The 26,625-nt window shown below is 39.5% G+C and overlaps 1 protein-coding gene across 2 annotated transcripts in view; it reads left to right on the top strand.

Moving 5' to 3' along the window:
* Nucleotides 1-11,838: 11,838 nt before the first annotated feature.
* Nucleotides 11,839-26,625, top strand: part of LOC144193894 (CUB and sushi domain-containing protein 1-like) — a 253,549-nt gene continuing 238,762 nt past the window's right edge. For both annotated transcript variants that reach the window (XM_077712526.1, XM_077712525.1), the window contains exon 1: nt 11,839-12,356. In XM_077712526.1, coding sequence (XP_077568652.1) covers nt 12,224-12,356 — 133 coding nt within the window. In that variant the 5' untranslated portion in view covers nt 11,839-12,223. The remainder of the gene's footprint in view (nt 12,357-26,625) is intronic.

Genomic DNA, 26,625 nt, shown 5'->3' with positions numbered 1-26,625 from the left:
GTCTACTGTTTGTCATTTTTTTTTCATCTCATGAGGAAATGTAGTGCAGTCACGAGAAAGCAAAGTCGGCAACCTTTGCACTCTGAAGCGATATATTAGCTGCCGGATCGACACATAGCCCCAGCTGGTAGGGTGTCGGACTTGAGTAGTTTGCAAGCAGGTACATTTCTGGTTAATGCCTGTGTCATTTAAACTGGCACAAATGTGGTTACATTTCCTGAATTCACCATATGTCCAAATTATCAATGATAACACTTATCTCTCATTCTATAACTCATTTTAGAGCACATCTTTTTGTTTACAGAAGGCACCAATAAACCCGATTTCTCATTGTATAATCTCCCTTTTCCAATCACTGCTTCAAATGAGAAGACAAACACATTCAATCACATGGACTGCATTTCCTTATCTTTTAAAAACCACGCCTTGCATTGCATACCTTAACTAACATTTCATTTCACATTCAGGCTTTGTCCCCTTTTTTATGATGTTCATTTTTAAAGTTGGCGTCCCGAGACGAATGCATTGGAAGTTTTCATCTAGACAAGTGCAGTGGTAGTGTGGTTGGTATGAATCCCTTTGGGGTTTGAAGGGGGAGGCACTAGCACTCTGACTAATAGGTAATCTAAAGGCTTTGCTGTGAGTAAACATCGCTGCAGTGACGGCTTATCACCCAAAATTATGTCCAAATCGAAGAGAGACTTGGGGATTACCATGGTTAGGTAAATATATTCAACTTCAATCACAATGAATCAGACATAAGACTATGTGATGCATGCGTAAATCGAAGCCGGCGTGCAACGGAACAGCTGGACGGCTGATCAAAGAGACAGATGGACAGGAATACAGATGAAGCCTGCTCAATACTAACTGACAGTGTGCGCAACCTCTGTGGGAGGTTCTGGTTCGCTCAATAACTTTTCATGGATTAGAAATTAGCTCGACTCAATACGGTGCACGGCCCTCAGCACATTCGGACCGCGCAAGAAGGAAGATGGGTCAATCAGGACACGCCCGTAGTCACAGATGGACTTAAGAGAGGTGGCATTGAAGAAGGAGAAATGGGCAACATGAGTCGTGCGATGAAGAGTTTTGAAAGGGAGTTTGAGGAGATGGCAATGGAGCAGGAGAGTGACAGAGATCAATAGAGAGAAGTAGGAAGGAAGAGTGAAAGGAAGAGGAAGCGAGCGAGGCTGAGGAGATGAAAGGCTGTCTGCTGACTTGCTCCCTTACTGGAGAATTGAAATTGATCTTCAACTTGTGTGTGTGTGTGTGTGTGTGTGTGTGTGTGTGAGTGTGTTTGTGGGGAGGAGGCAAGGGGGGTGGTCAGGATGTACAAGATTAAAGGGGCCACTGTTGTGTGTTTTTGCATAAACTGTGTGTGTGTGTGTGTGTGCACTTTGTGTCCATGTGAGATAGTGAAAACTGATTGAAATAAAAACAGGCAGAGATAGAACATCATGCGTGAACACATTTCGGTCAGGGGTTCTTTTAAGAAAGAGTCAAATCATTTCAAATAGCTATTACTGCCGGGTCACATGCTGTTTTGAGTCAGTTAGATAAAATTGAACTGCGGGGTCAAACATTTTTAAGTCTGGTTGAACTTCCTCTTCTCACAAACGCTTCCAAAGGAGAAGGAAATAACACATTCTTGGTTGCTTTCAATATGCTGAAATTACACCCAGACATCTACTAGCTACCGCTGTGCTTTGGATGTGTGGTTTTTGCGTTCGACTTTCTCGTGGTTATTTCTATAATGAAACAATCAAGCCTACCATCAGATGCTGGGCAAGTAAAAATAGCCTCATGTGAGATGAATTCCATGGCAAGGAATGTTGTTGAGTGTGGATCTGCCTAGAAATAGGGCTTAGAGGACGACCTTGGCGAAGATGCATGGATGTAGAGAGGGAAGACATGAAAGTGACTGCTGTAGGGGAGGATAGTGAACTGGAAAGTGTTGATTCACTGTGGCGATGAACCCTTGCGGAGCAAGCCCAAAGTGTAGTAGGTGTCTAAATAGCACAAACACTTGGGAAGAACATGGTTGAGATAATCACATGGTATGCTTTTTATCTTTTGCTTTATCATTTAATGCCCAATGATTCATCATTCTTTTTTTAAATCATATTTGGGAAAACATTAGAACTGTGAATGCGATATTTTTCAACACTGAAGCAAAAATGATCGTTTAGATTAATTTATTCGCGAATGTCAAAATTGAGATCATGATCCAATTTCATTTAAGTCTACAGCTCTAATTTATATGCACAAAACAAGTAAATAACTTGGGAGCTTAGCCCTAAACTATTTGTTTTGTCTTGAGTTCCAAGCAAAACATGTACATTTGAGTGGAAAATGTCGATGAAATGTATTTTAGACTAAAATTAGGTCACATAACAAGCATTTTCACCCCCCACACACAGATCCAAACTTACTTAAAGTTGTCACATAATTTCCTCAAGCCACACTTTTCTACTGGCCCCTTACTTTCCTTGCTGTCGGCCAGAGTTTGTTTGAAAGAAAAGTCGTATAAGTGAAACTTATTCTTATTCAGCTCAGCGATTGGCAGTGCAATCACAGCGAATATGCAATTAACAAGGAAAGCCTTCAGTCAATAGCTCGTCGTGTGTGCTCATATGGCTGGCTTCAAACAATCCACCCTCCTCTGCACCACCGCCACTCCTTTTACATTAATTTCCCTCAACATGCCCTTCTCCTTCATCACGCGCCTTCTTGACACTCCTCCTCTACGTTAAAAGCCACATCTTTGTTTAGAAGCGGCGAGATGCTATGCCTCGCCTCCTTATCTTGACAACCATTTCTCATTTAGCTCCCTTTTCCCATCAGCCGTCATTACCAGACACATTCATGCAAGCACTCCTTTTTATCCCTCTAGGCCTTTTGCTGACCGAGCACCTCCGCCCTATAAGCAGTTTACTCGACTTACCTTTCGACAGCATCCTAATTCACTACCTTCATTCCCCATCCTGTGTGGCTCGGTATTTTCTACAACCTGAATCTGTGAATAACGCTGTCAAAAAACAAAAAAACCCTTTCATGACGAGTGCAGCCGTTTCCCTCTTTGTCCCTCTCGAGGATCGACATGAGAGCAAGTCTTCACCTAATAGCTGAGGTAGGGACTCTGTAGTTGTTGCAAAAAGTTGAAGCATTTATTTTTTTCCCCCTCAAAAACTTCTTTCTAAACGCTTTGTTCTTTACGTCCCTGATTCCAACTCCCCCGTCTGCCACTTCCTTTTTGAATCAGAGTCTCATCAGGGACGTTATTCTTGACATCTTCCAATGCACTCGCCTGTCCTTTTATACAGCTCCATTTTCTATTAACCTTATAGCTTCTTCCATACAGACACATGCAACCGTCTGAGTTTGTCATTTTAAAAGTTGCAACTTCCAATTGTGGCTCTAGAGCTGTGCTTTTCAATTATTTTCTGTTGCGCCTCACCTAGGAAGAACTGAATGTTACCCCTCAATGCCTCGTCTAACAAAAAAAGTATTTTTCTATAAAATAAGTGCACCTTTGCATAACTCCCTACCTGAAGTCTGACAGTGAGTGTGCCACTTGCTATCCACCAAGTGAATCTGCAATGACACTTTATCCTAGGCTGGCAAAAACCATGTTTCCTGAGTCCCTCACTATTTGAGAAGAAGCATTGCTCTAGACCAAGGGTGTCAGACTTGGGTTGGTTGGCGGGCCGCGTTAACGTCAACTCGATTCCATGTGGGCCGGAACATTTTAGATATAATTAGATTTTTTTTGGTTGGTTCTCAGGTCGGTCCTCACTGTGTGGACTTTGCATGCTCTCCCTGGCCTTATGTAGGTTTTCTCTGAGTACTCCAGTTTCCTCCCACATCCCCAAAAACATGCATGTCAGGCTGGTTGAACACTCAAAATTTCCCCAAGGTATAAGTGGTAATGGTTGTCCGTCTCCTTGTGCCTTGCCGTTGGCTGGCCATCATTTCAGGGTGTCCCCCGCCTATGGCCCGGAGTCAGCTGGGGTATGCTCCAGGACCCCCCTGCGACTGTAATGAGCATAAAACGGTCCATAAAATGAATGGATGAATGATTTTGGGTGTCCCCAGAGTTGAGCCCGTAGTTAGCTGGGATTGGCATCAGTGACCCTAGCCATCCCTGTGAGAATAAGTGGTTCAGAAAATCAACGCTGAATTTCACTACAATGTACTCTAATCTACTACTCTAGACTCTACTGCAGTCTACTCTACTGACTTGACTTGGCTCGACCTGACCCGACCCCACCATGCCTTACACTTCTCCACTCTATATGTAGCACTTCAAGAGCAACTGCAGCTGCAAATAAGATGACAGTCTATTGTTTTGTTAATTCATCATAGGCTCATTACTTAATCAACTGTATTCACATTAGTCATGTCAATTCCCATACTTTCACTTTGTAAATGTATATCCTAAACTCAGTTTCAGTAATTGAAAATTATGGAAATTACTTTGGTCATTAATTCATAACCTAATACAATAATTGGTTGTTCAATTTTGTACCTGATACCTTTTAAAAGTCATGCCTCAAATTTACCTAACTAAAGCACAGCTATCAAATATTAGAGCCTTGGCTCCAATAAAGCAAAAGGAAAGCAGACCTACGGGGCAAGAATAATTCAACAGGGAGCACCATCTTGAAACTTGATAGTAATTTCTTCCCTCTGTTAATTAGGGACTTTATGCCGGATTAAAAATCAGCAGGTGTCTCCAAGGTTTATGTCACCACGGACTCATTTTATCATTGGCTGGAAAAAAAGTAAGTTGATAAATAGAACAAGCAGCCATTTTAAATTTTAATCAGAAAACAATATATTTCTAAATATATAAAAATATATATTTTAGCACGAGATTTCTATACGTAATCACAAGGGACTTCCTCATAGTTTAGTTCCTCTGTGTCTTATTTTTTCTTAAAGATACCTTTTCACAGAACCAACTATTTTGTACATTTGTCAACAAAGAAAGACCAGATTGAGTCATCATTATGCCACATCTCCTTTCAATGGTGCCAATTGTTGCAATGGTCTCTTAAGGGTACCTTTTCATACTCTCATACTCTCATACAAGATCTGTCTTGGTTTAGCGTAGTCTGACCTGTAAAACTGATGCTGGTAGACAACAGGGTGAGCAACGCAGCAGTAGGAAGAACAACAACATTGAATACTACAACCAATAAATACTTTGAACATAACACAGGATTTACCTTGCTGATAGCACTATTTCAAGATGATGGTTCTTTTCTTGCTTCCCCTTGTCCCAAACATCATTTTCCTACCCTGATCATCTTTGACACAAATTCTGCCTTTTTATCTTGCCGACCACTTCTATCTGTGTTCTCTTGCCTCCTTCTTATCATCTTTGCCCTTCCTTCATTTTCATCCTGTCTGACTTTCCATTCTCTAAGGAAAAACACGTGTGTTCTCTATTAGATCACCCCCTCCACACAGACACACCAGCAGGAAGAAAATACACTTATATACGCTAGAAAAAAATACCCCATTCACCTCTAGACAGGCGTAGTGCTTTTGTCAGAGGACGTCTTGGTTTTAGTCCAGCACAACAAAATAGTCCCACATTCTGCTCTGATGTGAATTAGACTTGTTAGCCCCACACCCCCTTCTCATGCCACATTAAATAAATACAAAATCTCACCCTGAGAGCGGTGGTTATTAAAATGTGCTGGTTTTCCTGACCTATGGCAACTCCAATTGAGTCAATTAAGTCTCGCGCACTGAATCGCCATCATTAAGATCAAATGTTACGGTGCCTCTTAGGGATTAAAGCCAAATAAAGAAGAGGTTTTAGATTTTAGCTACTCAGCCCACACCTGCATGAACCTGCTGCTGAGCTAAAGAGGAAAAATTGGACAAATTGTGTGTGAAGATGCATTAGTGATGTATTACCTACATAATTGCTTCAGTTATGGAAGTATCAGCAAAGCAATCATAAGATCTATATCTGATTTAATGAGCCATTAGCAATTTCAAAGAATGTGTCTGTGTGCAGATTTGCACAGCTTAATCTTTGAGCCAATCAACTCTACTTAAGTTTGTTTATAGAGTACCTTACTAGAACTGAAATATATTGCTGTACTAACATTGGCCACATATCAAATAGATACGTTCAATTCCTCAAATGTTAAATAATTCTTCTGGCCAACACGCACCCAAAGTAATAATAATTCAACACAAAATGTTGTACTACCATTTATAGCAATGTTTAGAAACGCATAATATTGTCTATTCATGAAAATGATGGCTGTTCCATAAAGACAAAAAAATAAATCAATATAGAAGAGGAGGCACACTTTCATTTACACTAATGCACTCAGTCCAGATTTGTCACGTCACATTTCCAACAAGAGATAAATTATGAAGATGCCCTGATTAGCTACAATGACTTTGAATTCTTTGTTTTATTTTAACTATTCAAATCTGAACATGCAGTCAGATTGTCTGGTGCAAAGGTAATATAGAACATAATCAACACAAGCATAAAAAAAATCAGTTTCTGGAACACTATACTTCATTCTTTTTGCATATTTCTACTTGTTCTAGTAGAGATGTCATTCTTTTAACAAATGATTCTTGTAAAGGAATTGTACGTTAGGGGATAGCCCCCAATGGGCTAAAAGATTGTCTTATGGAAAATGGAAATTGAAATAGGAGAAAAAGAAAAGGGGCAAAGCTCATATGGAAAACTCTCACATAACGGTATTAATGCCACCAATCTTTTTTCTCATTAAAAAGTCATACAGTTTAGCACTGTGTACTTTCAGTCTTTGCATAATGAGGTCAAAGAAAAAACAAATACATCTGCCGAGCGATGCAGCATTTCCTCTCTGCAAGATGCCATTTTTTTTCAGTAAATGTTGACGCAAACAAATCACTGGGAAACCAATTGTGTTCATCTTTGCTGGAAGGTGCGTATTTCTCCACAAAAGCCAAAAACACTGCCAGAAATACGACACAAACTTTAAGAACCTAATAAAACATTATAATGTACTAAGCCATTTAACAGTGGATCTTTGGGCATGTAACATAATCTCTTTTAGGAAAGTGCCCCGCGGTTTGGATATCAAACTTTATATGGCCAAATGTATCATATTTGATGCAAGAATTTTGAGCAATGTGATTAGTTTTACGGCGGCCCGGTGAAGCCCGTGGTCACCCCGTCGGCCTCACAGTTTTGTGGTTGAGGGTTTGATTACAGGTCGGTTCTCACGGTGTGGAATTTGCATGCTGTTCTCTGGCTTGCGTAGGTTTTCTCCTGGTAGCCCAGTAAAAAACATATAGGGTAGGGTGGTTGAACACTCTAAATTGCCCCTTTCTATGAGTGTAAGCATGTATGATTGCCCGTCTCCTTGTGCCCTGTGATTGGCTGGCCTCTGATTTAAGGTGTGCCCTACCTGGTATTAGCTGGGATAGGCTCCATCACCCCCGCAACTCTTGTTGGGTTAAGGGGTTTAGAAAATGAATGAATATATTCCATTTAATTAAATGCTTTTAATGTCGTTATACAGGTAGAATGAGATTTAAAGCTTCATTATGAAGTGCACAAATAACAACAAACAACCACACAAAAAATCAATAAATAAGTAAGCAACACAACAAATAACACATAACACATCATAAATACATAATAAATAAATAGTATTCAACATAATAAATAAATATTACTCAACACTATATAAATCGTAGTCAACATAGATAACCAGTCAACATGAATAAGCCATCATAATAATAGGTAGGTACAAAAAGTGTTTAACACCTTATGGGGTTATATTACAGTTTAGTTTTCCCCTGATGTTTCATATATTTAGATCTACTTGGTGTACTTAGTGATTTGGGATTTAAAAGGTCAACAGAGATTTCTCACCCTTAGTGTGAATGGTCGTTCGCTTTAAATTTCAACTTTTTGCTCTTCTTCTAACCCTTCTTTGCAATGCCATCTTTTGTCAGCGGAGGACAGCATAACTACACGCTGCAACATAAGAAGCAGCTTTTCAGTAAGCATTTTTTTCCTGTCTGCTTTCCATCAATCAGTTTCTGAATCATCATCCCTCTCGACTTTCTCCTTCTTTGCTTGTTTGCCTAAACATGGCGTCCCTCCCACCAGTAGGTACAGATATTTTATAAAACTAAACCAGCAGGATACACAGTAAGCAACCAGATGGCTGAATTGCTCAATGTAATGCTGTGAAACGACATGTGCCTATTCACAGACTGTTATATAGAAGTTTAGATCGCAGATTAGGACCAAATCTGTGATGATATAATATTAACAAAATAAAAAGCAAAGATGCTGAATAGTCTTGGCCATTAGTTTGAAGGTAAAACCTACTGTTCCACGGCTGGGAAGAAAAGGGGGATTGTTTTGATTCCTTTTAAAATGTAGCTGTAACACTTTCAACAAATTGTCATTGCTCTAGCACAGGGGTGGCAAACAAGTTAGTACACACTGTCAAAGAGCCTCATCAGGCAATAGCCTGCCAAAATAGACAGATACACACAGAAACGCACAACTTATAGCCTATTATTCACCGTAACACTTTCTCTTGCAAAACATGTTCATTTCAAGGTCATGGCCCACCCTCAAAACACACATGAAATGCAACCTTGCCAGATTAAATGCATCAACTGTCCTGAAGATTGCTGTGCCAAAGAGCCACATACGACTCGAGAGCCACGTGTCGCGCCAACCCTTCTCTAGCAACTGTAGATGAGTTGACCTGGAGATGTAAAAATTGTAACTTGTAAAATGGGCTATTTGGAAAGTCATTTTCACCTATTCAGAGTGCATACTTCACACCTGTGCCAACTGAGAATATCAGATGCTTCCTGCTGTGAAGGTCCAGCAGACCATTTTGAGCTGATGAGCAATTTGCATTTTTCCACCACTATCTGGCGGCCCACTGGCTTAATAGGTCGCAACATGGTGTTCGCTGCATTGTAATCTCGTTAGTGTGATCCTCCCCACACACCACTGGGAATCATCGATCAATAACTGGCTCATAGCTGCGGTTCCAGTGTGAATGGATTATATGTAGACCCCCTAGTGGACATCTTTTGTTATACTGGAAAGGTGAGGATGAGGTTGAGTAATCATGTCATCTTGAATTGAAAATGAAGATTTCCAAAGAAAATTCCATTTCACCTTTTCAGCATTATCCCACTTTCTCCTGTGTAACTAATCCAAGCAAATGAGTTAGCGTTTGGTTTGACAAGTATAATCATATTCACTTTTGCCACTGTCAGAAGGGTACTTATAATAACTATAATTTCATTTCAACTGCACAACCCTGTAAGACAGTTTCATATGTGGTAATCCCTCAGTAGGACTGGGATACAGGTGACGATAAGCAGAACGGCAAATGAATGAAGTTATTATGGGATTTTGTGATATGTGCTAGTCAGAAGGAAAGAGTGCATTAAAAATCATTTCAGGAATAAAAAGCAGATAAAAAAAACGGGTTAAACCATCATGACGTAATCCAATACAGCTGAACACTACTCGTTAGACTGAATCCAATTGATCCATAAATGGTCATGTTAGGATTGTGCTACTGGACAAGTTTTCAACAAACCAGGCCTCACCTTTAAAAAACAAAAACAAACGAACAAAAACGCACAATCTCATGTAATACAAGAGAAAATGTTGACAAAAATAATTACAGCACCAAGAATCCATGTCTTCGATGACTATTACCGATATAGTTGGTCAACCAAATAAACATTGACTTACATCACAACATACAACAAAGGACGATATGAAACAATAAAATTTTTAGATTTTTAAAACAGGAGCAATTCAGCCTGAATTAAAGGACGAATGGCTTTACCATGAAACATTTAAGTTATTAACCACAACTGCTTTGTTACAAGGGCGGCATTCTTGGGGCAGAACATTCACGAATGAAAGATATGAAAACAAAGGAAAAATTTGATAACGGGGTTCAGGAAAAGACCACCACTTTCTTCAGCAGTATCAAATTATCTCGGGAAAACAGACTTTTGGGCATAGCTTTTATGGATCTGGCAAGTGTGGCTAATTTTGTGTGTCCTCTTTCTGTTGTCTTTATCATCACCACCTCCTCCCTTCATCATTTACTTCCTTCCTGAAGGCCTACTGCCATTCATTTTCCCCGTCTTCCTCCCTATGGGAAGCGTCTTTCCTTTTATCCCTCTTCCCACTCTCTCCTGTCATGTTTTTCCATGTTCATCTTTCCACGCCGTCTCTTTGCATACATCTTTCCTTCTTTCTTCCCACATTACTTCCAGCTATTCTACAGTATTGGCCCCATTAGCTTACCATTTTGCTTGTTTCCTCTTGAGTTTCTCAGTTCCTTTGGTGTTTATCATTCCGTGTTGGCTTCTGTGACAATGACGGAACCACAACAGTGGCTTGTTTGTGTTTTTACATAGTGATGAGTTTTATTTTAACCTTCCACAAAGTGCATACCTGCTATTATTTCAAATGTTATCACTGTTATTTTGACTTTTCAACATAATGAGATTTTCTGTTATCTAATCTAAAAGTATTTTTGAAAATCATATCTATGCCTGAATGGCATCAAACAGACATTTAATTTTTTTGTGTGTGAAAATTTGGCAAAACAAAATTGCGTTCTACAGCTAAATATTCTTGCAATTAACAATTTTTTTAATAATAATGGTTTATAAATTAATTGTTTGGAGCTGAAAATAAACCTCAAAATTAAACCAAATGAATCCAATCTGATTATTTGGAGTCCAAAATCAGTTGTCTTTCACCATTAAACATAGTGTCATGTTAACGCATTATTTTGAACTCGTTTTCAACTTTGTGCACAGTTCTTCTACCTCCATACTCTTTATTTGTTTGAATTTTTAAAATGTATTTATTTGGTTATAAGGATCGGAGATGTGTTGTTGCTCAACAATCTTTGAAGACTATAAATCTCCAGAATGCCAAACACTCGTTCGTTGTATTTAACATTCACCAATATGCTCTTATTGACTCGCTTAGAATGTAAGCGTAACCTATTGTACACATTCCCACCACATATGGTAACGAGTATTTCAAACTCCCATAAATGACAGATTTTGGTTAAAAAAAAGTGATCTCTTATCTACTGGGGTAATTAAACTGACCTGTGGTGACTGCCACTAACAAAAAGCCATTCAATGCAACCGGTAGCAGAAAATAACCTTTTACTGTACTACCTGCATCTTCCTAAGGGTGGATTAATAAAGAATAATCAATTTATCAATTAAGGGTTCTGCAACTCCGCCAAATTCAAACTCTTTTCTCGAAACCAAAAAGTTTACCTAGTTTATCTGACACAAAATGTTATGAAATGTCCATTACTGGTGTCATGAAGCAGTTTGAAATCCTCAGCAGTCATCATCAGGTACATAGAGTGAGTATAAAAGTTTCTCCGTCATGGCCGCTTCCTTTTTGGCCAGGCAGCTTCAGATGCTCAAGGCATTGCCAGCAGCCACGAGTTGTCTAGCCACAACTCTCTCGCAGGGTGTCTCTGTCGACGTGCCGCTTGATACCCGAGCCCACATTGAAGGGGAAAACTCATGTACAAATGTACTTTGGATATGACGTGTATCTTTGATGACACCTGTCTTGGCATTTTTCTCCCATACCTCATATGTGGTATGACTGCAAAAGTACTACTTTTATTTCAATTCACCCCAATAAAGTGTGCTAAAGGTCTCTCTTTCTCCTCCCTCCCCTTCGGTTTCCCTCTTGTCGGCTCCCCTTCTCTCCCTCTCCCTCTCCCTCTCTCTCTCTCTCTCTCTCTCTCCTCAGCCTCCCAGTCGTTGCTGCTCAGTGTGCTGTGAGGACCAAGCGAGGATCATATCTCTCCTCCGTTCTCCTCTCATCACCTTCGCTGAGCCGCTCCATCCCTTCCCCTCCTCTGCTATGACATCTCACACCAGCTGCGCGCTGCCTCCGCCAGCCCCACGCCGCTCATCCACCATGGACGCGCGCGCCTGGAATAGCCGTGATTGATCCTCGGCCAACGTTAGTTTTTTTAGTCTTTTATTTGGCTTTCTGAAAAGCTATAACAACGCAAAAAGAAAAGGAGGAGGGGGGGCGGCTGTCATCTTTTACCCCCCTCCGCTTCCTTCAGCCAAGCAGAGCGGCAAGGTTGGGGGGTGGCTTTCAGCCAGCTTGGATTTATTTAACATCAACGTGATGGATTTGGAGGTGCCGCTGACGACGATGAAGCGGAGGAGGCTGGTGGTGAACAACATGGCCCGAGTGAGACGCGACCTCTCGCTGTTTCTCCTGACGGGGCTCCTCCTCGGGGATTTCGTCGCCTCTGGAGGTGAGTTTTGAAGTCTGAGCGTGTGAGGTAAAATGATCGAATTAGCGTGATGGTACGGAAAAAGGACGTCTTCCCTGAAATGTCTGTGTGTGCACTCAACTTGGTCATTTTTATGGAACACTTTCTCCTTGTTTGCAAATAAGTAGTTGGAAAAGGAGTAATTGAAAGACTTCAGCGTTAAGTACATTGTGCAGTTACACTAAATGTGCACTAGGGCTCCTGACTTTAAAATCGTAAACCCGTCAAAGTTAGACACGGAGTGGAAGTTGGGTTTTACATTACTGGAGTTTGTCTCCGTTGGTGTGGCGATGCTGAGATCGGATTGATGCTCTGTGTCAGCGGGCCTGCAGTGCTGATGCTGCTTCTCGTGCTGGTGGGAAGTTGGTGAGCAACATGGATGCAGCTCAGTGGGAGGAAAGTGTTAACATTCACATTTTGGTGCAGGGAGCTAACTTGTTTGTCAATGGCTTCTCTGTCTTGTGCTTGCCGAGCTTCATGGGTGCCATCATACTTGTCACACTGTCGGCTATGCACCAACCTGGCAGAAAAATAATTGTTCCACAGCAGCAGTTCTAAGCATATATAATCAACACATTAACACGCTATTGTATCATATTTGTAATTACTATATTGGCTTTTTGTCCGATGTAGTAAATGCTATCGTTTTATACATCTTATCGGCTGATATAAGGGAGTCCTCGGGTTTTTAGGTTCTTGAGCTACAACACTTTCACTTTACGTTACTCATTCGTCGTCCGCTATTTGGTCCTCAACATCAACATCAGTATACTTAATGTATAATTTTTTCTCTGTCTTTGTCTTTTTCACCCTCCATTTTTCATACTTTGTCCCGAAAGGAACAAAATTCCATAGTAAATAATGTCATTATAATATCGGAAAAAAGTGGGACATGACACATCTTTTTGAGATTTGGTGCATTCAGACCAAAGTTGAACTGTCTCGCAAAAATGCCTCGCTTGTCGTCAAAAGCAGGTATATATATTCATACAGACCTTGCATATAGTCGAAGTCCGTAAAACAGAACAACTTCTGTTCAAAACATAACATTTAGTATGTATTCTTCAGGTTGCAATGTTGAGTGATCTATGATCTTTATTTATTTATTTATTTATTTTTTCCCTTTGAGCTGTCCCTTAACTGTGTGTCTGACTGGAACAGAACACTGCGGTAGGCATCACATTCATTTTGAATGGGAGATTTGGCAGTGAATTACAGCTGTCAGCCCTCTCAATGAAATCAATTTGGTGTCTAGCGTTGTGTCTGGTAGACAATTAGTTTATGTTTGCCTGATAGTGGTATTCAGAGAGCTGCTAATGGTCAACTTGGCAACCAAACTACGCCGCTGCATGAAAGAAGGGCGCATATTGACAAATGGGTTCCCGGTTCATGTTAACGGTTTAGGAGCTAAAGGAACTTCTGTCAGCCCTTCATCTTCGATTCATCTCTAATCTGTTTTATGTTTATATGTTTTATATTTCCCTCTCACTGTTTATCAGCTTTCCTCCATTCAGTTGCAAAGCCTCACAACCTAATGATCAGGTATGATCCATGTAGAGTCAAACTCATCAGCAACATTTAGTTTAAAAAAAAGTAAAGACAGAGAGAGCGATAGTGATTTAAAGGGAATTAAAGGGCAAAAAGGCATCTGGAAAGACAGACGGAGGATAGCAACAATCTATTTTGTGCATCCGTGAATCCCAGATGGTTGCCACCTTTTAAATGTGGATGATGCACTTCAAAATTCAAAGATGGGACTAATTATTGATTGTCCTGGAAATGTCATATAAAATGTTATGAAAAGTCAAGAAACTTTAACAATTCCGCTGACATTAAAATGTGGAAGAATTGATCAAATGTCAAAATAAATTGAGATCATTCACACGTCATAGTTTATAATTATCATGCTGAGGATTAGTTTGAATCCCTGGAAAACAACCCATACATCTATATGTGCCTTACAGAAGATAGCAGACAGCGATAAAGTGATTTTATTATCGGGCTTCTCATACTTACATCTACACACAGATTTTTGATGTGTTAGAAAGTTAAGGGAAAGACCCACCACATTTACACAGAAAGTTATGATTAGCTGACACTGGGTCAATGTCAAACAACAAGACTTGTTTTCATTCAAATACTTAATAATATAAATCGGGAACCTTTAAATATTATGGTGGAACTTGATTATGTAATAGTGAAAGGCATTCTCAGACATATTGTTTCTTTATGATGGCTTACGAATGAGAAAGCGCTTTGACAGAAGTTTTAAAAGAGCCTTGGCCTACATACAGTAAATTATAACATAAAACGAGATGGTAGATGGAAGCAAGAATGTGTCTGTGAAGACAAAGAAAGCGAGAACAAGTATCTTAGCAAGTGAGTTCGGAGCAGGCAGAATGAAGGAGAAAATGAAAATGTATTCCTCAGCAGACTCTATTAATCACAAATGACTTTCCCATCTTGTGCTGCTCATCTAGTAATGTCTGGAATTAAATGATTTCATCACCTTGTCCATCAGGAATTTATACCTTTTCCATTTGTACGGAAATACGCTGAGGTGACCAGGAACCTTGACGAGCAAGCTTGTCACATCGGTTGTTGCCAAGGTTGACTCAACCAGATGGAGTGGGTGATAAGAAAGGGAAGCTTTCGTTTTGAAGCTTTCATTTCAAAACACTTCTCCTTCACTAGGGATTCTGGAGCCCAGTGAACGGACACCAGGCTATATCGGTGGCTCCCCAGTTGCGAGGCACAAAGAGATGGACACATTGTTTTGAAGCCACTTAACCTTAATTCCATATTCCAACAAACATCAGGACTCTCACCACAATGATTAATTGATCATTAAATAGAAAAATTTTTTGATACTCATCGCTTGTGCACTCAGCAAAAAATGTAATGGAATTTACATTTCGGACATCCTTTGTCTTGTTGCATTGCCAGTCCAAATTGTCTCCTTACGTATTGCCTGCATTTCTAGTTTCAAAATAAGGAAATACAAAAAGAAGACCGGAGACCAAATGTCTTGTTTGACAGACGAGCCTTAAACTTCCACCGTGTTGCTGTCATTTGCGGGTGTGGAACTTTTTATGTTGTCTCTTAACCACAAAAGTTTGTTGCTATTTCTCTGCACAATTTGGTGCTCACGCCTCGCTGTGGTGGTAGCGGAGAGTTATTTCATAACACAGGATTAGTCAGCCAGCTCTAAAAATAAGCATGAAATGAACTTCTCGACTGGCGTTCATAATGAAAGATTGCTCGGTGTGGCTACAAGATAGCCATGAAAACTAATATTCAAATTCAATTTTACAAATTGCTCTATAACATGAACAGCTATGGTATATTTCTTCAATTCTAATAAAGCAAGTGCCATAATTTCCACTGAATTGTGGATGGATTAAATAAAGTCTGGTAGGAAGAGATGTGGTTTTGTATTTTCGGTAGTAAATTGAGTGCAGATAGAATATATGTTCATATGAAGTTATGTGAGCACTTGTTGTCAATAAGCTGTCATGAGCTCGAATAACAGTAACTAATAACAATGATAGTGTTTGCTTAGAGTGGAAGAGTAGTTAACATGCCAGCTTCACACTTATGTACTAAGAACCTTCTACAGGTTTGAAAATCTGATCACATGATTACAAATCAGTGCCTTCACATCACGTAATTTTCATCTGATTTTGTAGTAGCCAGAGTTTCTTTCTTGCAGGTGACACAATTGTACTCAAAACTTGTTAAGTGCTCCCCGAGGAAAAATTGTGACACACATATTGGTGAATGCACATTTTGGGAAAACTGAAGGGTAATATAATCTAAACTCAACAAATGACATCAACGGAATTGGAAGGGCACGTTTGTGAATGTGAATACAACTTGCCTTAAAATAGAAATCCAACAACTATGAATTACGTTGTTTTATTCAGTTGTGTTGCAGACTAGAAAATTTACCGATGAATTACACTGCTGAAATCAGTCGTATATTAAATTAAGACTTACTTCTTTCTGTTGTACATCAGTTTTTTCTCTTTTTTTCTTGTTTTACATTTGCTCCGAGGTAGAAATAGACAGTTTTGATATATTTTCAATTCTTCAGTACCATTTGATAGGATGGTGTGTATTTTTTGATTGAGTTTTTAGTTGCATAATTGATATAGATAACATGATTATCATTTGCTGGCACGGTATCGTGATATTATTGCACAATGCAATTACTAGCATCTCCACATAATTTACACTGCTGCCAAATCACAATTTGCTGCAGGTCTTTCTTGTATTTAATTAATTTGGAATGGGTTAGTGGCCTTTTGCCTGTAAACCTATAGTAGTCCGAACCACAGGAAAAATTGTTCTCTGTGAATGGAGATTGTAGTCAATTGCTTTTGTAAGGTTAATAAAACCGTAATTTAGCAATTCCCCACAAGCCATATATATACCATAATAATAGCTGAAGGTACTGTAATTTACACACCAATGAAAACTCTGTCAATAATGTTGAACCCATTTAGTTGCTAAACTAACACCGATAAAAGTCATTTGGGATGGTTATCAAGTGAAATGAGAGTGGGGTCAATTGGTTGGATGTTATAGTGAATCTGGAATTCGCCAAAAGACACTTTAGAGCCATTGTGCATGGAATTTTGTGGACAAAGCTAGTTGTCTTACTGTTTAAAACCGAAGTGCAATGAATGCGAGGGCTGATGTGTTTTTTTCATGAAGCACTTTTGCTGCTCCAGCCTTCTTCCTTTGCCTCTTTGTTAGTGTGGCATTTTGTGTAAACTGTAGGGTAATGGCTGGCTCGCGGGCTAACATTAAGCAGGCTAATGTGTCTGTTAATGTCACATTAGTGTTATTTTAGCTTTTGCTGCACTTAGTCCCATGGTTTAAGGGCATCAGTTGGGTGTGTGTGTTCACGAGAGAAATTGAGACACTTGCAACACACCTACGCAAACTGTATGCCCGATTGTGTCTTTGTGTGTGCTTACGTGTGCATGTCTGCAGTCTACATATGGAGGCAATAAGTTACATTTCCATTTCAAAGCAATGAGTCGGCAGCAGCAGAAGCTACTTTCATCCATTAATGTGATTTTAGGGGGAAAGCGAGACGGTGAAACACGCAGACGTAAAAACGGGGCGCTACAGTAATTATTACACCAAGTTCACAGATGATTGCTATTGTTTTTAGTGTTTCCATCTATGTAGCCCGTGGTAGGCAAGTGCCATCCATTGCCTACCACCAAGCCTCTCAGTTTTTCATTCCATTTACATGGATTGTACTTATCTAAATTGTCCAATATTATAATGATGCTGTCTCTGACATGATGCCCGACTGTACTACAAAGTGCCGCGTTGGGGTCGATGGGAAAAAAACTTGGGGAAAAAAGTGTAACTTGACAGGATATCAATCATTTAAAGGACATGCAGTCTGCAAGCGACAGTGTTTGCCTCAGCCTTCAAAGGCAAACTGTTAGAGGTCAGGATTGGATCTTTGTACATGCGTTGGAAGAAAATAGATGGAGGATTGTTTGACGCTTAAGTGCTCTTTTGTAAGTGTAAATGACCCCGTGCAAGCTTGCGCACATCTGCTCTGAGTGCCTCCACGCAAGATGTAGCCGTACAACCTTTGTGTTGCATTATGTTGTGCTCCAACCTCAAATGTGTTGTTGTCTTCATGGACAACTCCATGCAGAGAATGTGATGGGTATTTCTCTGCTCTTTTTAAGTGCTAACAAACAAATGAACATGTTGGAGGAAAACACCCGTCAGGCTAATCAACTAGCTCTTAGGCTAATCATGTCTTGACAGTCATGAAGATTGAGTGCAGTAAGTGGTTAAAATCATGAGAGGGGCTGTTTATTCAGTCTCAAGTAGTTTGGTTGCCTTTAACAAATAAAATAGATAAGGATGTTCTCCACAAATGTCCTCAAACACCATTCCACTCTATTCTCAGGAGAGCATCCTCCACTCAGCGTGCAAGCGTGCAAAACAAGTGGCTCTGGTTGGAGGTGTTATGTGATTACTTTAATGCATGTCTGTATTCGATGCGGTGTTGTTTGTGAGCGTGTGTGTGTGATTTGCGTACATATCCATACGAATGTTTAAGCTAAGGACAATCGTTCCTCGGAGTGTCGTTCATACTCAATCCATTTTTAATGATTGGTTATGGTCGCTCAGGTGTACAGAACAAAAAAGCAGCACAAAAGCATTTCAATGTCTACAGAGAGAGGACAACAGGACAGTGCAGGAGGCTTGTAATGGTTGTTCGCTTGTGTCGACATTTTTGAGGTGCTGTCTAAACTGTCCTGAGGTGTACTATACCACACACAGCCTTGTTGTCCAGCCTTCAGATTTACTCAATAAACGATGGACAGATTGTTAAATTGATTGACTGACTCAAAATGTATTGACGAAAGTACCCATGTTACAGACTGGGTACGTGAATAAGTCAGGGATTTTCTGACTATCCAGGGGCTAATGAAAAAATCCACCAGACCTGGGCATTTGTACGGCCCCAGGGCCACATGTAGCCCGAAGGGCATATCAGTCATATGGCTCTCAAAAATCAAAGCGTAAGTATTAGATCTGTTCGTGCAATACAGATTTGCTGCTTTTCAATTACTACAATAGTGAAACAAATATGCATATGCTTACTAAGTAGATACTAAGTATATCTCAAACTCACGGGTGTATTGATGACCTTTAAACCCTGTCGTGTCACTGATCCAGGATATACCCCACCCCTTTTCCAAAAGTCTGTTGGGATAGGCTTTTGCTCAACATGAACCCAAACAGGAAAAGATGACAAAAATGAAAGGAGGGATGATGGATGGAAAATGATTTTAAAAAGCTAAGATAAGAAATATCCGTAAAATGGAAGCTTTACTCAAGTTTCATGCCCCACTGATATCAAAAGCCCGAGCATTATCACCTTGTCAAAGATGACGGAGAGTCTGAGAATGGTAGGTAGAGCATGCAAGCATGTGGTTAAGGAAGAGAAGATGGAAGAAGCGACAATTTAGATCATCAATTTTGGAAAATGAAATGTTAAATGCTCATTCATATTCATGCCCACGTATATTTTAATTAATAATTGCCCAATGCTGGTTGTCTAAATCCTTAAAAGGTGGACCAAACAAAGGCTGAAGGACTGAAGCGAAAAAAATACACAGACAAAACATCGACCCTCTCTCCAGATCTCGCACAAAGACTTTTGTTGCCGTGTCCTTGACAGGCCATTAAATCTAAACCACGGTGACTTAAGTCTGACAAGTGACAGCCAAACAACATACGGTCTGCCTGGTAAGCTCAGTGAAATTTGTTTTTAGATAGGCACAAAATTGCATTTAAACACAGAGCAAAAATATGTATCGGCCCAGACGACATGCACCATGGCAGAAACAAATATTTGTTTGGGAATTTATTCACCCTAAAATTGGCAACGTGTTTAATATATGACAAAGCAAACAATGTAAAAAAAAACCAGACAAAAACAAACAAACCTTGCTGTACACAGGTAACAGTGCATTCTGACTTTAATGTAATAGCCTTGTATGGATATGAATAAGAGCCATTCTTGAATCATATCCTTCATAATGGATACTAAATCCTTAACACGGCAAGTAGAAATTCAAAAGAAGTGAAACCTACTACCATTGACACCATGACACTACACAAGAAGACAAAGGGTTCCATGATAATTAAAGAGATAAATGCACATGAATAGAGGCTACGATTATCTTAAACTAACACAGTTAAAGTAGTTTGAACAAAACCGTTAACTGTCTTTGGATGCATGGCATCCTTGAGAGAAAACGGAAAAGCAGTTGCATTGTACATTTCAGATCATCATACAACCCACAATTGTTTTCTACGTGCGTTTCCCCACTACAATGTGTTTTATGATGGATTGTTTCCTTGCACTTTGTGGGCTCTCGAGTTAAAAGCATCACCTCTTGAAAGAGACACATCTCCTCTTTCTCAACGCAGTATTACCTCCCTCAGATTCCGTCTGTCGCACTTTTTAGATCATCGATTTTCTCTCCCCTGTCAAGTCTTTGACTGCTTTTCCCTTCATAAGTCATCATGCCTTGTGTTTTCATTCATTCCTCTGTATTGTCCTCTTCTCTCCCCTAATGGTTGCCAACCCTATTCCTCCTCCTGCGTCCTTTCTTGGGTGCCCATCTTTTCATCTCTTCATGTACTTGCTCCCTCGTAAACTCCCTTCACTTTTTCTTCCTCACTCTACCTTATTCTCCTCCCATTGTGAGCTCGATATCTCTCGCTCCTTCTCTCTCTCTGCTCTTTGCGGTCCTTTGATTAGGTTGTTGGCATTTTCATTGAGATGTCTAAATGAGCAGCGAAATAACTCTCCTGTCACAATTTGCCCTGTATGGACCCCCCATCCCTCGGTGTCTTCAACACCCCCCTTGGCCCTTGTGTCCAACGCCTTTCTCTATATCCTTTTCTTTCTCGCTCGATTCAAAATTCCACCCCCTGCTAGGTTTCAGTCATTCTAGAGCCGCCTCCATCGTACCTGTTTCCCCTCAATATGAACCGTTTTCTTTACATTTATCGAGGTTATTCTTTTGCTGCAATTTCAGCCTTTTTGTTGTTTCTTGTGTACAGGCTGTGGGTACAGGTTTTTCTTCCAACCGATCCAGTGTTTCCTAACCAAAGAGATGCGACACTTTTTTTTCATTGCATGAATTTCAAGGCACACTACCAGCTAAAAATATTCTAATTTAAAACTCTGTAACCTATATTTACATTATAAAGTCATCCTAATCAATATTTAATAAACCAGAGTCAAAGAAACACAAAAAAAGTTAAAAAAAAATTCACACTGACTTTACGTCACCAAAGGTTGAAGTCCATCAATATTAAGACTTTTTCTACCATAATTCCTTCAAATTTTTAATATTAAGCAAAAATAACTTTTGTGCTTGCACAGACTTTACTTTGCCAAAAGTTGGAACCCGTGAAACCAAACAACTTCCAGTTCAAATGACATTAAAATAAGCATTAAAGTGACTTTAGTCTTTAATGTTACAATATGGATTTGTGAGATTACAATTTTTCTCTCTGAATATTCCAATGTCTAACTTCGGAGCATGGAATATACAGCTCTTTAAACCAATAAAGTTTTTGAAGAAACAAGAAGAACCTGACTGCACTCGTATGATTGGAGAAAAGATGTACCCTTGATAAGTTGGAACAAAAACCCTCACTCACAGTGGCACTTTGTGGCATAGTTTTTCCATCCTTGCTCTAAGGAGACCCTGTTAGAGGAATGTAAAGTTCACTTTTCTAAATGATAGGGGACAGAAGAACCTGACGGGAGGTCGAGTACAGTATAAGCAGAGTGTGAATGAGTCGGCTTATTCAGAAGAAAAATTAGATGAGACGAGTGGGAGGGTGTTGTGATAGGTGGGAGTAGAAATGTGGATGCTAGGTAGTTAAATGGTGAGAGAGGGAGAAGCTGGGGATCTGCATGCCTTTAATCTGTTGAGGGGAAGCACATAAGAAGCCATTATCTAAGACTTAGCTGCTTGTTCCAAACATGGGGTTCATGCCTGCTTAATGTTTTATTGTTATACTCGATAAAACTGGTTGCAATAGTATCACAGTATTTACATACAGTAGCTAACTAAACTAATGTCACTCTTGTCAGCTTGCTTCTTTGCCTGAAATCAGGTAGCCATCGACAATTGGTTGTAATGGAATTACCATCTTTTTGCTGTGATTTCCCACTTTGCCCAGGGCATTCATAATTACCACAGCGCTTGGGCCATGTCTCACAATAAAGGCAATTTTTACGTTGTGTATTTATAATCTATTCAGTCATTTTCTTTCTCAGGGAGTAATGATTTGTCATTTGTAACGGGGCACAGGCGGTCCTGTGTGCTCATCAAAGAAACAAATAGCATTTTTTTTCCTAGTGCCATTTAAATTAGGCTTTGCATAAATTTAGTAAACACTGTACATCAAGAGCTGTAAGTCTTAACATTTTAATGAACGTAATTTTGTACCAGCTGCTTGGTCATTTACTAAACTAGAGCGATGTCAGTTAAAACACACTTACTTCTGAGACATAAACAATATACGCAGTATTGTCACATTGTCTCTCAATATGCGTTGCTGTACGCAGTGCTCAAAATACCTCTGCCATAAAGCGTTATTATACCAACACAGAAATGTTCCGTTGGCCCATTTATGATGTTCTCAATAGAAATGTATTCAGTAGCATGTCTTTAAAGCAAAATTAATTGACTGTTTTAAACAGGCAAGGTGTAAAATCTCTTATCTTATTGATTTTCATTGTAAGAGCGAGACATCTCTTCCATTTTCAATGAAATGGGTCGTGTCTTGGGTTTTGCGTGCGCGTTTTTTTTCTCTCAAGGCATTGTTGTGTTGCTTTTGAGAGTCATTTAAAGGATTGTTTTCTTCAAAATTGTACCTGATGACTTGGAACACTACACAAAGTAGTTAAGGAAAACCTCACTAAAATGATCTCACTGAAAGATGTCGTGAAAAATGTCGTGTCAAATAAAGTGCAAGAATAGAAAAGTGAATCGATCTGAAATGGGGATAATTTGCTCATGATAGATGAAAGCGGTATAAAATAATGTAACAATTTTCTTCAATAAACTCCCTGGGCCTTCTTGTGCTGGAAACAGGAGGAAGGCCAGATTTGACACCAATCCTGTTAAAAAGATGACGTCACTGAACTGACTAAGATAGTGATGGCGAGAAGTCACACAGCTCGTCTCCTCTCCTAATTATTCCTCCATTCCTTTTTCTTTCTCCTGCACACTCCGTGTCTCCCACTTCCTTAATATTGGCTCAATTTCCCTAAATTCATTTCTAACCTCCTTCATTCCTTTTCTTGCCTTTCTTCTACTGGTATTCCTTCCATTTTTTTCCTCTTTCCTTCTCCACATCCTTTCTGTCCTCTGCCCTCATATTTTCCTCATATGGATGTCAGCACGCTTTCGTTGGCATCCACAAGCCGGTGCTGAGCCGAGCTGTCGTTTCTAAACGATGGCTAAATTTAACTAAATGACTTCCTCCACTCACGTTTGATTTAATGTTCTCCCCTGCTCTGCGTCTTTCACTTGGTCTCATCCTTTTCAGTGCCGACTGTCCCCTTTCCCCCTTCCTTCCTCTCTCTCCCACGCCCAAGTACCCATGAAACCTCCTCCTTTTTATTTACTTCGTATATGTCCTTTGGCCCAGTCTTCATCTCGTGCCTTTTCTGAAAAATAGCTTTTTTTCCGCCTCCAACAGCTTGTGTTGAAATTTTTGTCCTGCCAACGCACAAGTATTCATTTTAGCGTTAGGTACAGGCAATTGCATTTGTGTCGGTCCCTTTGATATGCTTTTATGTCTCTTGTCCTTGCTAATGTGCTTTGACTGGAAGTTTTGATTAATTAGAGCATAGACATTTTACCTGAGATTTATGGTCACAGAAAGGGACGAAGAGAACCGTGCAAAGAATCATTTGTCAGTGGTGACTCAGCACACCAACAAACTCATCTTTGTGAAGCTGTAATTATTCCCTAACAACCACACTGCAGTACTGCTGAATTATACATTGCGAATTAGATACCCACTGCCATGTATTCTCTCATTTGTACGTATGTGTGAAAATATATTTCGAACAAGAACAGCAGAAATGTACCGACTGAATATCATTTTGACATTATTATTGCAAGATTTTGGCACTAAAAGATGAGCTTTGACAGTTATCAAAGTTTACAGTAAATGGATTAGAAAACCATTATTGTTGATGGTGAACAATGAGGTAAATACTATGAAGAAAAAAAAGTGTTTAAGGGGTTTAAAGGGTTTTAAGGCCCAGATTGAAATCCTTCCACTTTCATTTGTTATACAGAGGATTAGAATCAAGGGAAATAGATTTTTTTAAATGTACACATTTAAAACTATGAACTGTTTGACTGCCACACCATATGAACTATGACTGCGAGGTGGCAGTCATTTGAATCACCCAAAAACTTGCATTATAAAGGGTTAAAAGTTCTTTTTTTGTGTGTAACAATTGTTTCTTTCGGTGGCCGGCTGAAACATGAGTGGTAGAAAGTTTGACCACTCTAAATTGTCCTTAGGTATGTGGGTCTGTGTAAATGGTTATTTGTTCCATTGTGTTGTGTGATTGGCTGGGGACCAAATCAGGGTGCCATCCGCCTACTGCCCAAAGTTGGTTGAGATAGGCTCCAGCATCGTGTGACCCTCGTGAGGATAAGCGGAATAGAAAATGGATGAATTGTTACCTTTTCAGTCACACAAGCTGTCTCTGTTAATGGCAATGGATAGAGACTCATGATTTTGTTGTAATACACCAGAGGAATCTGTGATCTGAAATGACAGAATGTAGCAGATATTTTGTATTCACTGAATAGCATGCAACAAAATAGATGGAGAATACACAATTTGTTAAAGTGTCAAAGCACCCATTATTATGAATACATAAAGAGTTCATTGCGGTGTTATTGTCATTTATGAACTTCTATCTTCAGACTGACAACTGACATTGACTTTATTCGCCATAATGCACTTTTATCTTTAATGTTAAGTAAGAAATGTATTTGAATGTGGCCTCATTACTCTCATTTGGATTTATGGACAAATAGAAGTGTCATCTCATTGTCCTCCGCTTACCAAAAGTCGTTTCGCGGGGGCAGTATCTTCAGCAGGGAAGCCCAGATTTCTCTCTCCCCAGCCACTGCATCCAGCTCTTCTGGGAGGACACCAAGGTGTAATTTTCAATGAGGGGAAAGAGCTACTGGTTATGGTGCAACCCTGTAAGTCAAGTATGACACGAGTTTGAGTCAATATTAATTCGACATTTGGGAAATAGTATTTTATTGTGGATTGATCGATACAAAAAATTGTTTATTTGCTAATTTAGTCGCTCTCCAGAATTATAAGCAATAAAACGCGTCCAAGCAATAGTGTAGGGGCAACATATTCTGTTTTAAAAACAGTTGCCATTGGTCCTGTTAAGCTAACAAAATGAACACCATACATACTCATTAGGATTGTCTTTTACAGCCTGTGCGAGTGTGCCACACCAAAGCTCAAAGTATAATTTTACTATGTAGTAATCATCATGAATATAACATATTTGTTCACAAATAGTTGTTTTTAGATGAGGGAAATGTCATTTTATGTTATTGTAATAGATTTTAGAACTATATTCCGACAATTCATTAAATTACAATGTCAAGAATGTATTTTGAATCTGGCCATTCTATTAAATGCTTATGTGCAATCTTAGTCTTTGGAAATTATATTTTTTCAAACTACAGTTTTTACTTGATAATGTTCCTTATACCTGTTCTAACAGGTAAACATTTCAGTCTGACCGCTTGGTCTTGTTAATCACACATCATCAAACTAGTCCCCGCCCCTCATATATCCTCACTACATACTTAATCGTAACATCTCACCAGATAATTGCCTTCTTTTTCTTCACATTTTAGATGCCAAAAGCTTTCGCATCTCCAGCTTTCTATTTCAAGAAAAGAATCAAAGCAAGTTGAAATACAGCATGTTGCTTACGTAAAGCCAGGTTGATGCATCTCTTCCATAGGGGATCCAGATTGTCTCACCTGGGAGGCAATTTGCAAAGTCTATCTTGGCAGCCAATTTTATATCGGCTCAATCTGCTCTGCCTGACTGATCTATTAATCAAAGTTATTTATCATTCAACGTCATTAGTTATCTCGCTAATTAGAACTGTGGTCTTTCAATGCAATGGATATCTGTGTTATCTGTTATTTTTGCTGTGCATCTACCAGGCAAAATGCACTCCTTTCTTATGTTAAATTAATAGAGCAGACTTTTTGATACATCTGAAAGAGAGACTCCTCAAAATCAAAGTAATAAAGTGTGCCGTGGGTACACCTGAAGCAAGGCAAATGTTCTTCCTCAGAAAATATTTAGCTATCAATCAGTCAGATTTATTTAGAAAATAAAATATCCCTACACGACTGATGCCTCTTTACGTAGGCTCGAGAGTTGCATAGCAATGGACTGTTCCACCAGCCTTGTTAACAACTAATACTCTAAAGTATTCCACCCAGGATTGAACTGGGCTTTCGTGATCAATATTTTGAATTATTAACGCCAAATACCACTTAACTGTACTCATTGCATCATAATTTGAGTTGTAAAGGTAAAAAACACAATAGAAATATTCATCGCTCCATCAGTGATGATTGGGACCTCT

The sequence above is a fragment of the Stigmatopora nigra genome, chromosome 3 (genome assembly GCF_051989575.1).
Source record: "Stigmatopora nigra isolate UIUO_SnigA chromosome 3, RoL_Snig_1.1, whole genome shotgun sequence".
In the NCBI taxonomy this organism is placed as follows: domain Eukaryota; kingdom Metazoa; phylum Chordata; class Actinopteri; order Syngnathiformes; family Syngnathidae; genus Stigmatopora; species Stigmatopora nigra.
The sequence above is the reverse complement of the archived record's forward strand: the minus strand, read 5'-3'. Positions and strand labels throughout refer to the sequence as shown.